The sequence below is a fragment of the Anopheles nili genome, chromosome 2 (genome assembly GCF_943737925.1).
Source record: "Anopheles nili chromosome 2, idAnoNiliSN_F5_01, whole genome shotgun sequence".
NCBI classification, from domain to species: domain Eukaryota; kingdom Metazoa; phylum Arthropoda; class Insecta; order Diptera; family Culicidae; genus Anopheles; species Anopheles nili.
The window spans coordinates 12837796-12853779 of NC_071291.1; the positions used below are offsets into that span (position 1 = coordinate 12837796).

The 15984-nt window shown below is 50.5% G+C and overlaps 1 protein-coding gene across 2 annotated transcripts; it reads left to right on the forward strand.

Annotated features, from left to right (window-relative positions):
* The first annotated feature begins 3028 nt into the window (after positions 1-3028).
* LOC128722128 (neural/ectodermal development factor IMP-L2) lies at positions 3029-15532 on the forward strand. Of its 2 annotated transcripts, none has more exons than XM_053815962.1 (3): positions 3029-3062; positions 13805-14088; positions 14166-15532. In XM_053815962.1, exons 2-3 carry the CDS (start codon positions 13807-13809, stop codon positions 14709-14711), a joined length of 828 nt encoding a protein of 275 aa, XP_053671937.1. In that variant the 5' UTR covers positions 3029-3062; positions 13805-13806; the 3' UTR covers positions 14712-15532. The 2 variants fall into 2 exon arrangements, with proteins under 2 accessions (XP_053671937.1, XP_053671936.1); XM_053815961.1 differs by lacking the exon at positions 3029-3062 and adding an exon at positions 11823-12854.
* The last annotated feature ends 452 nt before the right edge of the window (positions 15533-15984 follow it).

Consider the following 15984-nt stretch of genomic DNA (forward strand, 5'->3'; position numbering starts at 1 on the left):
TCGATCAGTTTCATGTTGTATGCTTGCACATATAAACCAACGACAATACACTTACTTAATTTTACTACGTAGACCTTATCCGTTTAAGATAATCATTTACAGTATTCCATCGTTGTGGTAGGTTTAATGAGTGCTTTTCTTGTTTTTCATGGGTCAACAAAAAAACTCGCTGAAGCTTTTTACAGGGTGCTGAGCTGGTTAATTGATGTTAACATTGCTAGGGTTTCTTTTAATTCGACGCCCATGAAGGCGCGTCGGCCAATAGTAGACCGGCCGGTGGAGTTTGTTTTACGTACCATATTCGAGTGGCGTAAAAAGGGCATTGAGTCGACAAACTGTCGTCTCATTTCCCGGCCAGCATCGGCGACGGCCCTCAACAGCATACCGACGGGGCTGGGGCGCATTATAATTCACATCGTAACCTCACTTGTCTTTCTGATATTCTAATGCGAAGATGAAACGCCCCACTCTGCTCAGCGCTGGACGGCCGAGTTCTGGAAGTCGTACGGTACTGCTAGCCCGCCGCAGGTTACACACACCTGAACGCCGGCCGTCTAATGTCGGTGCATGCATCATTCAGTAGCACAGCGAGCATCCCGGCGATCTAAATGGCAAATTGGGCCCTTCCAGCTACGTCGCCTGTAACCGAACCGTAGAAGGATACGCCACTCGAGCTCACCGACGGCGGTGCGATCGGACGAGTCTCCGCCGGAGGCGTCACTTATCCGACAAATTCCCCCCTGTCGATGGTAGTCGCCTCATTTCAATCAATTGAAAAGCAGCAGGATCCCTGATGAGAAGCGCCACCGAAATCTATTAACCGAATTGAAATGGATTAATGACGAATTTCACAGGGTTGTAGCCAGGCTAGTGGGGTGCCCCGGTTCGCTGATGCCGCCAGGATGGCGATGGAAGTTTTCAGGACGACCGAACACGCCAGGACACGCGGCATTTTCCGCGTCCAGTCGCGGCGCGATTAGGCGAGTAAATTGAATCGTCAATCGGTGGACGGTTGGGCACCTTGATGGAATGTTAAAGCGGCGATCGGGAGCCTGATGACGCGCAAAGTCGTCCCGGGACGTGGCATTCCGTGCGGTGGGCCACCAGTTACGCGTCACCAAACGAACCGAGATGCCAGGATTGGTCGGGAATTGAATTAAGCAACTAGGCGGTGGGTACGAAATCATCGCCAATTGAAATGATCGATATGCTGCGGCTGTCAAGAATTAAGTCATCAATTGAACTCAAAGCGTAACAGGAGCAGCAGGAGTCCCGGCAAGCCAAGAAGCAAAAGGCGTGAACTAACACGCGTGTGTGCGGCGTGCACACGTACACTCGCTCACACATACGTGGCTGTGCATGATGCAACACTACGCACAAGCAGGCATCCTGTGCGTTCGCCACGGTGGCCCAACTCGACACCCCAGTGCAATGTAAGTCAATTGATGAAATATATAGCTATATATTCTCCGCCCAGCAAAAAAAGGATACACCCGATGGGTGCTTCCTACCGCACGCAGTCGTGTTTGCGCTTGAGACTGGGGGCCGGCGGCGATGATGTGTCATCGGATGGTTACGATGTTTAATTTCGTTCGCCAGGAAAAGCGATTGCTGTCAGCCGTGGAAAATGGCAAGAAAAATCCCCCGTAATATGCCCTTGTAGAAAATGTGAAAAATTATATTTCATACAATTGACGCCGGTTTGCTGGTTAAATGATCATACAAATCTGTTGAATAACTTCCCAAGCAATAATGAAATAGCGCACACACTTAAATCGAACACACTTAAATAGGGATGCTTCGGTTACCCGCCGACAATGTATGAGGCAATTATTTCCCGAACAACAACTAGGCCCCCTCGCTGCCTGTGGAAAAACAGACAATTAGCAAAACACCCATTCAGTGGAGCCTTCGGATAAAATTTTCACCCCCAAACCGTTGGCACTGCTGGCCACGATTGTAGGCAAACGGAAGGATGTCTATTGCCCCAAGGGTTGCAGCCGCGTGTAACGAAGATTATTTCTTTCTTTTTTTTTTTTATATTTCTTTCGCTCCTCCATTTCGCCTCCACCGGCTACCCATCTCGTCATCTCAACGGATTCTGCCGGTCACGATCTCTTGCACGTGCTCTATCTCGCTCTTTCACACCGTACCATCCCTATCCTTTCGACGTTTTTCCATCTCTTTTACGTAGCAGCCTTCTCTTTCTCCCTTCATCTCTCGCTCTCTCTCTCTCTCTCTCTCACTCTCGCTCTCTCTCACTCCATAACCCACCCCTCGGTAGGGGTGCTTCAGGGGGTGAAGTCACCACACGGGGTTGCTAGCTATTCTCTCAGCATTTATCGTTCCTACTCTAAGCTACACTCCCCTTTAGATCGTCAACTTCATTTCGATTACTTTTCGCTCCTGCAGCATCTTAGCCGCGTCTCTTTTTCGCCGAGAAGAGAACCACCAAACCCCTCAAAGGGGGAGGTGTGTGTGTGTGTGCAGGCGGGTGCCAGAGGCTTCACCCTCTCTTCCCGCCCCCAAAAACACCCTGTACCTCACGACGCCATTCGCCTGCCGGTTGCGTTGGATAGTGTATAAATTTCCAAGGATTATAAAAGGAAGAAACAGTAGCGAGCAGATATTTAATCGTGTGTTGATAGCCGCAACGATCTGATCGCTTTCTGGAAGGGCTAACCGGGCCGTGGGCTAAGGAAAATCGCGTCATTCGCGAGCTGCTTCGGAAGCGTTCGCACTAGTTCCAGTACTGTACCGGTGTGCAAAAGTTGGGAAAAGTTTTTCGTAAGAGCAGATCATTCAGGTCGCCTTTGTCGGCTCCCATTTTCCGAAACGAAGGAACTGTTTCCGGGGCTGCATCGTGAAAAAGCTGGTGATCATCTGGGGTGAAGTACGTTACGCCAACATTTGCCGGCGGCACTGAAGTGTTCTGCGTTTGAGTTCGTCCGTTTCGAGTGGCAGCTTGGGCGGTACACGTGCGTTCGAGTAATCGCAACCGGGCGTTTTTAGCCGTGAAACCTGTGAAATCGCAAACAGCTTCCGTGAAATTAAAGCTACAGGTAAGCAGCCATGAACAAAGCACGATGTTAAGCGAGTGAGCACATTTCGTGGGGGATAGTCGAGTTGTTCGGGGAGTTTCCACTGGGAGTTCTAGTTTCTTCTGGATCGCCATTTAAACGGCAAGTGATCATTTGCGGCTTTTAGCCGTTTTTTGCCTTGTCATTAGTCTCCTTTGCACCAGCAGGAAGTGCACCGAATTATGGTGCCGTACAACAAGCAGATACAACAGCTAGAAACACTTCAGTGCGCTTTGGCTTTAGTACTCTGCTCCAAACGGTATCAAGTGTCGTCCTAATCATGCCCCGCTTTGTGCATGCTGTGGAACCATAAAGTCCTCACCATCCTAAACGGGTGCTTGCAGAAGTGCGCCTGGTGCGATAATGTTGATGCGCTCGGTGCAGTGTTGCCAACTGCTGCGCGCCATACTGCCGGTGTGATGTGATAAGAGCGATCTCTCCTATCACTGTACAAGCAGCACTATTTCGGACAGTGCTGCCAGCCGGAGGTACTGTTTTAAGTAGATGCACGTTATGTAGCATATAACTTATTCATCGTGGGGAAATGATCGTTGCCACCTGCCACCGTAACCGGGGATTGGTGGCGTCAGGAGGCAAATACAACAACACAAACACAACAGTGGCGTGGTTTCACGTGAGCTGGTCCTATCTACCATGTCAACGCCCATTTCGTAGTCTCGTGATCATTGGAGTCTGGTGAGGCGTTCGAGTGCTGGTGCTGTTGTTACAGACGAGTACTCCCTTATCAGCATCGGTACGATTTCCGTTCGTGCAGGTCATTCATTCGGATTGTGTATATTGAGGCGAAGGATTGGCCCACGGCGTTCTATTTTGGATTTGTGCACACGGATCTCATGACGTCAGCAAAATGAGTGTGCATTTACACTCCACCACAGTTAATTATGATGGATTGTGTTGGTATAGCCTGGGGAAGATTCCTTTTTTATTTCCTCGCCAGAACTAAATCCCCAAGCACACATACAGGATCAGAGTTGCTGACACAGCAAATCATCTTAGTTATGAAAAATTGTTTTCAAAATCGCTACTCGCTACAACTGTTTATTTCAATTTCTTCACTATCGTTTCTATAAATCATCTCACTTGATGTTTAAGCAGTCAAATAAACTTGACATACAAACTACAGAATAATGTTTTATTGAATTATATTTACATGCCATAAAAATATTGTCATGAACATTACAAAAGCGATAGAATTAATTTCGTCCTTTTGACTCACGTGGAGCAACACGTTTCAACCGGAGCCCTTTTGCTTTGCGTGACCAACGGTCGCGACCATGCAATCGTGACACGTGCTCCGTGTCTTTAACCGAGAAATAAATTACCTACATCTTTGCGTAAAATCCGTTCATCATTTGCATTGAGCGTTGCCTCGGGACCGCAATGCGACAGGTGATGAAAAGGTAAATTTTTGATGGATCACTTTCCACTTCCCTCGTTAAGTATTAGCACAGTGCGGCAAACTGATCGGTCATCGATCACCTGCTGCAGGGTGCCTGGTGGCAAACAGCATCCATTACGCTTGAATCGCCAACGCGTGGGATTACCTTTTATGCATTTTTTAATTGGGCAAATTAGGTGAGTCATCAAATTAAACGTGATTATTAGTGACTTACCCGGGCGTTTCGTACGTCACGGTGCAACAGCGGCCGATGATTGCATGAGAAAAGCCTACACCATTTAGCGGGTGCTACCGAGCGCTGGCGGCTTTTAGCGTGCCGACGGCAAATGGAGCTCTGCCAAGTCGTTTGGTCTGAGTAACTAGAACACGCTGGGAAATTTCCAAGCCCCGCTCGGACGATCAGGTGACACGATAATTCCACCACCACCGTTTTGCTTTGTAATCGATCGCCGCCAGAGAATGTTCCTTTCCTTTTCGTCGGCCTTTGACATGCCTACGTGACATTGGTCATGTAGAACCTCAGCTGGCGTTGGGCCCCAGCAGGATCCAGCGAATGTCGGTGTGATTTACTTTTCAGCCATCCATCGATCGACTTGTGACGCACGTCCATCGAACATCGCCTTGGGCGAACAGTGCCGACAGGATGCTCACTCAGGATGTTGTGTTGCGATTCCAGAAAATGGAATGATGCGCTTCGAACATTGTACGAAACTATTAGTCTTATATAATGCGTGTTGGTAGGTAATTAGGTTGAACTGCCCCGGGGCGCTCTCTGTCGAATGGAAAACAAACGAGGGAAACCCGATTAATGATTATGAGTCACAGAGGCCCTTCTTTTAAGGTTCCTTTGGCGAGGCATGTTTCGCCATTATGTAGCGTCGTTTACGTCGCTACCCGCGCGGTGGTACGGAAATTCCAATTCCATCTCAGACCAACTGGTTTCTGACGCCCGGTCGCGGCCCGAACTGATAGGATCAATAAACTTTTCCACGACCGGCAGCTTCTTGATCTCCTTGAAATCGGTCCGGCCGGAGGATGCGTTCCTCGCTGGGTGCGGATATTTTAGAAGCACTCTAAACCCTACCCCGTGAACTGGTACTAAGCATTCTAAAGCATTAGCGAGTGAAGCTGGTACGTTGACCTGAATGGTAACGAAGGCACGATGGGAAGGGTCGCAATCAAAGTGTTAACCGTTCACCCGATGCCAGCGCAATCCCCGGCTGGAAGCGAAGGGAAGTCTTTACTTAACCTGTTCAGTTACCCAGTCACCTTTTTTGACTCGACCCAGCTAACCGCCGCCGTCGGAACCGTCGGAGCCGTAACGGATGGCGGCACACAAGAGGAACAGCTGAGTGTAGTATGTCATTTTTATAGTTATTTTGACCTTGATCCGCTGCTGCGGGTTGCTCCTTCGCGTGGCCGCGGAAGGACATCGGAAGGACGTGGTGGAAGGCGGAAGAGAACGAGTCTTTTCCGTCTCGCTTGATCACTTGATTGCCGGTCAGCGATCGTGCGGGCGAATGCAGCATGAGTGCAGTGTTGCAACGGGGCTGGTTGCATCCGATGTTTCGAACCGGGAGTACGTGAACTACTGCACGTAGGATGGAGTCTAGGCCGCGTTCGATCGCCGGAACGATAGTACAGCTTGCCCAAGTACCAGTCACGTGAATAGGTCGGAAAAATGAGGGGGATGAAAAATTGGAAAAGCGCCCCATCGACTCGTGATCGGCGACATCGCGCTTAATAGTGTTCGTGAATAATAAATCTGCTTCGAAGTGGCGCACCGAAAGAGGAATTGACGTCAGCCCGGTGGGTGGTACGGTGAGGTGACTTTCATGAGACTTTCCATCAAGCCCCCCTTCTCCTCTCTCTTTCACTCCTTCCCCCCCCCCCCCCCTTCAACCGATGCCGGTGGCCAATTTCGAGCGACATCAAATCACGACCGCACCACCGAACAAATGACACTCGCTCGAGAGGCATGCGGCATCCATGACGCCCCTCCCCCCCCCCCCCATTTTGACAGCAGTGGCAGGGGGGGGGGGGGCTCAACTCTCGCGTGATCGTCCGTTTTTTTTCTTCTGCCCCCACGATCCCGGTTGCGTCAGCAGGGTGGCGTGCCAGGAGCGGGTCATGCAGCAGTGAAAATGCGGCGAAACGAGCCCGACCGGTCCACGATCGAAAGCCGAACGTGATCTCGGCTCCATCGTGTCTGCCTCGATGGTCGCTGGCAGTGGCAACCACAGAGGTGACATACACCCCCTAGGACCCCCACTGCCCCCCCCCCCCTTCCCCTCGATCAGGCGTCATTCACATCATTGTTCGCATTCATCATCATCATCATCATCATTCGCAGCAACAGCAGCATCATCGTGCTCTCGTGCGATCGGTCGGTCGCGTGCGCACGGTCGGCGATCGTCAAGTGACAGCTGAGCGCGCGGTTTTCGCGGTCGTAGATCGTAACACCACCACCAACGCAGCTGTCGAGTGGCGAAATTAATACATGGCATGGTCCGATATATCGAATGAAAACCGGTGTTCGCGATCGCGAGGCGAATGGGTCAGCGTTTTGCTTGTTCGGTTGTGCGCGCGCGCGCCCGATCGCACTGTTGCTGGGTCATTACTGATTCCTTCCGACGTCGCGTGGCTCTCCTTTCGACCCTCCGGTGCTGTCCACCCCTTTTGGCGGGTGATTCCCCGAGAGGCAGTCGGTTTTTTTTTTCGTACGTTCACACAACGTGTTGCGGTTTGATCGCTAACCGTTTCGATTCGTTTGGCGGACGTCCGTTTCGGGCTTAATACCTTCACTCCGGGGGGTGGCTCGCAGGATAGCGATTTGGCACAGAAGGGAGTCGCTAGTAGTTTCATTCGAAAATCAACCCCCAATGGGTTCCTCGAAACTCCGCCTTCGGGCTTATCGCTGATTGCTTATCATCGAGCGCGTAAATCGCGATTCTCGTAGCATCGCAGCAAGTTTGGACTTGAATGAACGAATTTATTTATTGCATGGCACAACACGAGGCATGTTTTGACTACCGAGCACCCATTCCGTGCACCGGACGCCACTCTCTAACCAAATCAATTGATTTTCTATACTGTGCTAATACCCGTAAAGGCAGCACAAATTTTACACGAGCTGTATATCAAATGTGTCCCAAGAATTGGCAGCAGTTGGTGTTTGAGAAACTTAATCAAACGTGCTTGCGATTGAGTAAGAATGTGCCAAATGTGTTAATCAACCAGAGCAATGTTTACTTAGTCCTCCGGTTTTCTCCCAAGCCTTCCAGGTGTGCCTAAAATTGATCAACGCCAATCGTAGTAGCAGTTGGACGAGATTTCAAATCTCACACATAGCGGTAGTACGCGTTATCGCGTGAATAGCGACATTAAACGGGCCACAAGCGCGGTAACCGAGGTGTTTGATAATTGAAAACCCTCAGCCGTTGTGCACACGTGGGTTGGAAATGCCAGATTCAACGCAAAACGAGGGCTCCGATACTGTACAGGCGAAAGAAATGTGTAATGTTTATTTTTCTTCTGCCATTCAGCGAGGAAAAAATTGATAAGATCGGCGATACGATGTTCAATGACTTCTGTGCAAATTAGGCGCGATGACTTGAATGACTGCGTAAGTTGCACAGATAAGCGGCATAATGAGACTGGGTACTTGCGAGCGGTAATGGTGATTGATTGACTCGATGTAAAGCGATGGGAGTCCACGACGACGCTGAAGGTCGCGAACGAGCTGGAAGGGCCGCTCGAAGGGCCGGTGTACATGAAATTCGAGCATGCCCGGAAGGGCCTTCCTGAGGGTCCGTCTGGGTTCTTGAAGGGAGCATTAGCGGAAGCCCTTCGGTGCCCTTCCATCGCCTTCGCATTCCTACAAGCGAAGAATATCGTCTCATCAGCATATCGCTCGTTGACTGGCCGGGGACCAATTTGCTAAGGAGCTTGTCGTCGCCAGTCTGGGCTAAGTTAAAGCTTTTTTGGGCATCTTTTCCCTGTGGCAGGGTTCGAGCGGTATGCTCCGTTCGTGTGCGTCCGATATCGGTGCTTCTTTGCCGATATAAAAAATAAAATAAAAACGAATAGCCTCGTGCAGCACACCGTGCCTTGTCAACGGCATGTTGAGGCCTGCCCAGGCCGTGCCCAGCAGTGACGAAGGAATGTTTAAACATTTCTCGTGTTTGCTTAGCTGGCGACAAGGCTCGTACGTGGTGTACTGTGCTGATATGGGAATGCACCGTGCCGTGGTGTAGACGCCGGCGTTGGACTTCCGACGAATTCCGACGTTTTTGGATGATGAAATTCTGACCGTTAATTGCGGCGGACGCACACCGTATGGGAGCAGGAAATCCAATTTCGTCAGCACATTCCCCAGACAGGGGTCCAGCCAAGCTAGGTGTGGCTGTGGGAAAATGAGGAACGGGAAAGTACATTAATTGACCAGTATGGATCTTGGTGAAAAAAAAATAAAATGAAATAAAAGTACATCGAAAGAACTCCCAATGTTGAATGTACTTAGCAACAGAAATAATACAAAAAGTCAGCAAGGAATCATTAGAGCGATGAAATGTTATTAAATGCTATTAAATGCCTACACCAACGGTCTACGGCAAATCTTTCAGCAAGCGGTCGGTGCCCGAGTAATTTTGTTCTAGAAATTACCCAACCAACCAACGATAATTACCCACGCAGCACAAAAGGTGCGTAATAGATCTAATCAACCATCGATCGGCAAATTACCCACCCAGGGGCCATTTAGGGGCAACTAATGGGAGTGGGAAGACCGGGTATGAGAGAAGATAGCTGCGACTCGTGAAGCAGTGGAAAGTTCCCGGAACGTCTTCGACATCGTGATTGACCGATTCGCGTCTTGCTCACAGCGTGCCAGGCCTTGAACGGACAGGTGAGCAGATAACACGACAAGATGCCAATCTTGGCCAAGGCAAACCGAAACGGCGTGGTGTGGCTCCTGTGTGTTAATTGTTTATATTTGGCAGTTCCGCGCCGGAGCACAAAGCCCGGGGCCTTCCGTCTAAGATTTCGCGTCAGGCATTTCTGGCGAGAATTTATTTATAGCGCGGCTGCGATGAGCCCGGTTTTGGGAAAATGCTTCCGCGATAATGAAGGCAACCGGCGGTGATGTGTCCTCGAGCTATCGAACAGTCCACCCACCAGTGAAAAAGGGTGGCTGTCAACAGCCCCAGCCCACCCTAGCGCGCAAATATCACGTGAAAGTCACATTCTTCCCGAGCCGACCGGTCGGCGCGTGAAAAGCATGTGATGCAACTGTACTTCTTTGCTCACGGTTTTTCCTATCTGGTGGTGTGGTGCGCGATACGCCGGACCTACCGACTGGCCCTTCGCAACGTGGCCTAATCCTGCCTCCATACTGCGCTGTGTGGAGGTGTGTTCGCGTGCGTTCTTTTCCGACCCGACGTGGAAGTGGCTGATTTTAGGCGATTAATTTTAATTAACGGTCTTTTGTCGAGCTAACCCGATCCGGTGTAGCCCGCCAGGGGTTTGGCCTCGAGTGGCCAAGTCACGTTTAAGCCACGTTGCTCGTGCACGCTAAGGGTGGCACGATGGTGGTACGGTTAGTCGTGGATTATTCCACTTTTTTTTTCGCTGCTGCTGCTAATGCCAGTACAGCTAATCTCGCGAGGGTGGACCCTAGTGTGTGTGTGTGTGTGTATTTTCCTTTCAAGCGGCCTTTTTTTTTTAAATCCAACCAACGCAAGAAATCGCGAGAGAAATCGAAGAAAAGAGGAACTAATAATGATTGCCAACGGTGGTGGTGGTGGTTACCTGGAAAAGGGACACCCCGCACGATCGCAAAGGGTTTGCGCGAAAGGGACAACTCTGCTTCAAATACAGCCCAAACAATCGGATCGGGTCGACGAGCCCAGCTGCCCATCGGATGCAGTGGGGAGACTATTTTATGTAACGAAGCAGATCCAAACGGTGCTAATGACTTCGTATCATGATCGCCTGATCCGGCTGTTCAGTGTACGGGGTAAGCTATTCGGACAAAAACGAGAAAAAGAGCGATAGAGAAAGCAAGAGAGAGAGAACGCAAAGGAGTGTGCTCTGTCGCACCGTAGTAGTAACAGATGGTTTGATCTTCCCTCGATCGTCAGTTCTATTCCAACGCGTCCACTAACCCCTACATGTATACTAAGTATCACCGCGTGTATACTAAGTCGCGCCATGCATGAAACAAAGAGCGAGAACACATTGGGCTCGTCTGCATCTCGAAAGGGCTCTACTCTAGTCTCTCTACCAGCCTGGTGGAGACCCATTTTCGATGCGTACAAAGTGGAACGACTAGAGCTAGCGCGCAATGGGGGAGATAAACGTAACTGAGCACCGACTTGGGCCACGATTCGCTCTCACACCAACGGAAAACGAGCGAGAGCGACCCGCGACCGAGGAGTGAGATTATAAATTCGTGCACGGTTCTGGCGCGCGCATTTCCATTTTGTGCATCAACCCGCGAGGCCGCAAGTGTGTCGTGTGCTGCAAACGCAAACTGCAACTGTCTGCATCTCATCCCACCGCTTCACTGATACCAGCACCATTGGATCGGATTAGCGAATCAACGCGTTAGACCAAACATTCAACAGTACCGGCAGCGTTGGTGGCCAGCATCCCAGCATCGCCGAGAGAGGGCCCGTTCGAGATCCTGTTCGTTCCGGTTGTAATCACCCGTGCTTCAGTGCGATAGACACATCTCCATCAGACACCAGCACTTCTACACCTCCTTCGCCGAAGAACAAAAGGCCCTGACGTCAGCGCAGTGCGCAGGCCAAGTGTTGATTGATCGGTGACGTGAGATCGATTGCCCGACAACGGGAACGGGTCCGAAATCGGAACGTGCCTACCCCGGGACGGTGAGATTACACCCCGTTTAATGTCAGCCCTCGGTCCACTCCGGTTATCATCGTCGACGAAGCATCAGCGCGCAAGCATCCTCAGCAAGCTGGCCGGCAGGACCACCATCGTAGCTGCCATTAGTGCCGACATTGAAGGCGCCATCGCCATCACCATCGAGGGTACAGTTGTGGTGCTGCCATCGTGCTGTCACTGGTAGGACCCGAATCCGGAATACTCGCGAGCTACTCTCATCGGACGAGCGAGTGATCTTGAGCGATCCTCCGCAGGCTGAGCAGGAAGGACTTTGGAGGCTGTACCGTTTTTGCTCGGACGTTACGAGTGTGTGCCACGACGGGCCGTTAAGTGACACGATAGTGAGCGTGTCGTGCCGATAGACAAAAGCCCACTCGATCCGCGCGGGCTCGAGCATCACGGCCACGACGACGTTGGCATTGTTCGCCCATATGTGCTGCCCCGGCGAAAAAGTGAACCTTTCCGAATTAATGTTGCTGAATGTGCTGATAAAACATCTCATAAACTCGAACATTACATAACACCCGGTGTGTGTGTGTGTGCGTGCGCGCGCGTGCGTGTGTGTGTCTGCCGGTGAGCAGTATATATATTTTTTTTTCTCGCGTGCATGATCGTCGTCTAGCCGCGGAGAAGCGATCGCGGAGTTAGCACCACAGGAACTACACCATCGACGGATCGGACGGAGCAAGGAGGCAAACGGCCCTAGAGCGAACGAGTGAGGCCAAAGAGATAGCCGTAGGAGAGCGCGTGGCCGACCCAGGGATCCCGGGGGCATCGGAGACGAACCAGAAGGAAGTGGTCGCTAGTGTTTCCGCGCTAAAGAACGGCGTAGAAAACGCCGGACCCAAAAAACCGTTCGCCTCCAAAGAATTGGGGGGCTACGGTTGTGTGCAAAATACACACTTACGCCCTCGAGAAGGCCCTCGAAAGTCCGGTTCGGGCGGGCTCTGCTCGATCATCTTGGTCGAGAGCACACCCCACCCAGCAGCGAAAAGAAAAGAAGCGAAAAAGGCACGCTCAAACGGCAGGAAAATTAAGCACCCTGGTGCTGGTGAAGTCCAGTCTGGGTTGTCGGAAAATACGCACCCCTCCCACGAAACGCTTGGCACAAAAAGAAAACCTATTCCGTATCGAATCGGAACGGAGCGCGAGAAGGAGACTGCTGAGAAGGAGCTGAACACTGAAGGCGAAAGAGCGAATCATCGGATTCGATTGGACTTTGGAGAATTGGTATAATCGTGCGATTTGTTTCCCCCACACCACGCGGTTCAGGCAGCGTGATCAGCTAACGATCGGACTGACACGCTGCGACACGGACGAGCTCTAACCACGCGGTAGAGAAGAGAAAGGTACTACGAGCGGTGATCACCGCAATATCACAGTTGAAACAAAGAAACCCTCGTCATCGTGGACGTTCAAAAAAAAAAGCGAGCAAGGGAAAGAAAGTGAGTACACACATACACATGTTGGTTAAAAAATCAATGGGGATCGAGGAGATGGCCTGGGTGGTAGGGAGTCTCTGTAAAACCTGAGGTTGGGTAAGTCAGACGAAACCAAAGCGCACACGAGGTTGGCTGGCGTGTCGCGTAAATTTGGGTCGCGCGCGCGATTCGACCGGCCATTCGCTCGGGTTGCCCGGGATTTAACCTTTGGAGTTTGCCTTTTGCCCACTTTGCGCGCGTATTGGGTCGTAAATTTAGAGACTATCGCACCGTTGCGGAAGAATTGTAGTACGGATCGTTCTTGGCGACGCGACGGCGTTATCGGACGATGATGTCATCGACACTGGCGCCGGCGCACCGTCCGATAAGGGACGAATGTGCGTGTTCCCCATGGTGGACGAAATTCACGTGCTCGATTTACGAGCGTGTTGCGGCGGACAGTCGGAAACGGAAACCGGATGTTTGCGATGATCACTAAAAATAAATCCGATCGTATTTTGGGGTCTGTTCTGTCGCTTGGGAGAACATCTGCGCGTGGGCAACACACTGTCGGTGGACAATTGATGTTGCCACGTTGTTTCGGTGATAGCAAAGGTGTTCTAAAGTCTGGTTTGAGCTCAAAAGCACGTGACAGAGTGACACCGGAAGAGGCCCTTCGATTACAACCCGTACCGGACGAGCATCAGGCGAAGGTGTCTGATGCAATTTCGAGCGGAATTTCTCATTCACCCCATGAACACGTTCTCTTCATCTGTCACTCTCTCTCTCTCTTTCTCTCTCTCTCTCTTTGTACGGTTCAGTGCACTAGACGCTCTCATGGGCGATAGCGTTTGAGAGCGCGAGAGCTTATCTATTTTCCTAGACAACGTGCGCACGCGAAAAACTAGTCCATTTTCTCACCCCCGATCGACTCACGGTTTTCTCTCTTCTCTCTCGCTGTTTCTCACTTTCAGAAATGATGAACCTGAAGCATTTGCTGCTGTTGGCGACGGTGCTGCTTCCGCTGCTGGTCACCCCTGGTAGTGGCCGTGCCGTCGTCCTCGAATCGGACACCTCCTCAGAGGGTGTCCGTGCGGATGGACCTCGTGCGGTGAGACCGACGTTTGTGAAAATTACGGCTGCACCACCGGCACGAGTTGCCCAGATACGTGGAACCACCGTCGAGCTGGAGTGTGAAATTATGGGCTCCCCAACACCCACTGTCCAGTGGGTGCACGGAAGTGGTCAAACGGCTGATGTAAGTATGCGTCCACGTGCTCGATACCACGTGCGTCTGTTCCAGTACTCATCGGTTTACGTTTCGCGCCATTACAGTGGGACGACATAAGCGTTAATGTCATCACGGAAGATACCCCAACATCGGTGGCTCGCGTTGTGACGCGACTGGTGATCGATCGCATCTCGAGAGCCTCTCAAACGACTTACACATGCATCGGCCGGTCAGCTGGACAGGAGGTTAGCTCGTCGACCGTCGTCCACCACGTGGACAGCGTGTCTCATCTGGGCAATTACTCCGACATGCCACTGCTGCGTCCTTCAGCTGCCGTCGATTCGATGTTCAAGAACCTGAAGGGGTCTCGCATCACGCTGCACTACAAGACGCTGTTCGAGAACATGGGCACGACTGTGGTGCTGCCGTGCAAAGCCATTGGACGCCCGCTTCCGGAGATAACCTGGCTGAACGAGGAGGGCCACGTGGTCGACAGTCTGCAGGATCCTCGCTTCCGCACGCTGCCAACGGGTGAACTGATCATCACTGGACTGCGGTGGGCCGACATGGGATCGTACACGTGCGTGGCGAAGAACGTCCTGTCGAAGGATGAGTCCGAAACGTTCGTCTACCCGATCCGTCCCAACTAAGGGCGCTTGTGGATGGTCACGAACTGGCGGCTGGTGGTGTCACCATTCCGTTCGTGCCTCTAAATCTCAACGAACGGCCACTGCATTCGGGCTGAAACGATGCACAACTAGATGCAAACGGATACAAAGTAAGCTAAAGAATTGAGCAGGAAGAAAACCAATTTGGAAAAATTACAAAAAAAAAGAAGTTTGCAGAAAAAAAAACACTTATGCCATTTACTTAACTTATTTAAAGTTGCACTATTAGAATCCAACATGCTATCGTCCGCTACTTGTTAAACAGCAGCCAATTTAACGCACGGACTCGGGAATTGAAAACCACCCATCCCGTAGAGTCCAAGAGCATTTAAATGCACTATTTTTAACTTATTTAAAATACCTCCTATTTGATAAAAGAAGCTATTCAATGTACGCAACGAGTCCGTAACGTATCGTTATAATGACCAGGATCGCAGTTGTGCTCTCTATAGTAAGATGGAGTTACTGATGCGCCAACGTTACCGATTCGATGAAGCCGTCTGGTGGGTAACGATGGGCACATTTGAAACCATGTAAATATATCTACGTAATGTCTCGCTGCTACAGTTCATGCGAAAGCACCGTAACGAGTAGGCTAAAAGTCGCTACTTCGTGGCACTACTTAGAGTAGGATATCAAAGAGCATACATAGTAGATGTTCAACAGCAGATCGCGTCACCTGCAGCGATGTAGTATCGGTGTTTGGCCAAAGAAACAGAGCTAACCGGTAGTGATAGCTGCAGGAGAATTAGGAATGGATAAACGATAGAGAAAGGAACCATAACAAATTGATGGATCAATAAAATGTTTCATTGAAAAAAGCATAACATCACAGTGTGTATTTAATCTACTCTACCAAAGCGGAGATCCTTGCAGTTTTTTGAGAAACAACGAGTATTTGACCCCTTCACAGTCCTTCAATTTAAAAAAAAAGGGTCAAAAATTGTCACCCTTTTTTATATGTAGTTTGGAGTTTGAGTTCTTAAATACATAATTCATTGATTCTTATAAAAGTAAAAAATCGCAAGACATATATTCATAGAGGTGCAACAAATGCACAAAATCAAGCCCACGTGGCTCTCGTCAGCAACGGATTTTGAACGCCAAAATCGCCACATTTCAATTCGCTAGTAATGAGAGATCAGGCAACGAAGAGGATACATGTACCAGCTGGATTTCGATCCGAGAATCACTTGTCATTCAAGGGTTACCACATTTAATAGATTTCCCCTCCTTTTGTTATCAGTACATATCG

Coding starts and splice junctions, on each gene's coding strand:
- LOC128722128 (XM_053815962.1), top strand. CDS start 13,807: ATGATGAACCTGAAGCATTTGCTGCTGTTGGCGACGGTGCTGCTTCCG. Junction 14,089..14,165: donor GAAGTGGTCAAACGGCTGAT/GTAAGTATGCGT, acceptor GCGCCATTACAG/TGGGACGACATAAGCGTTAA.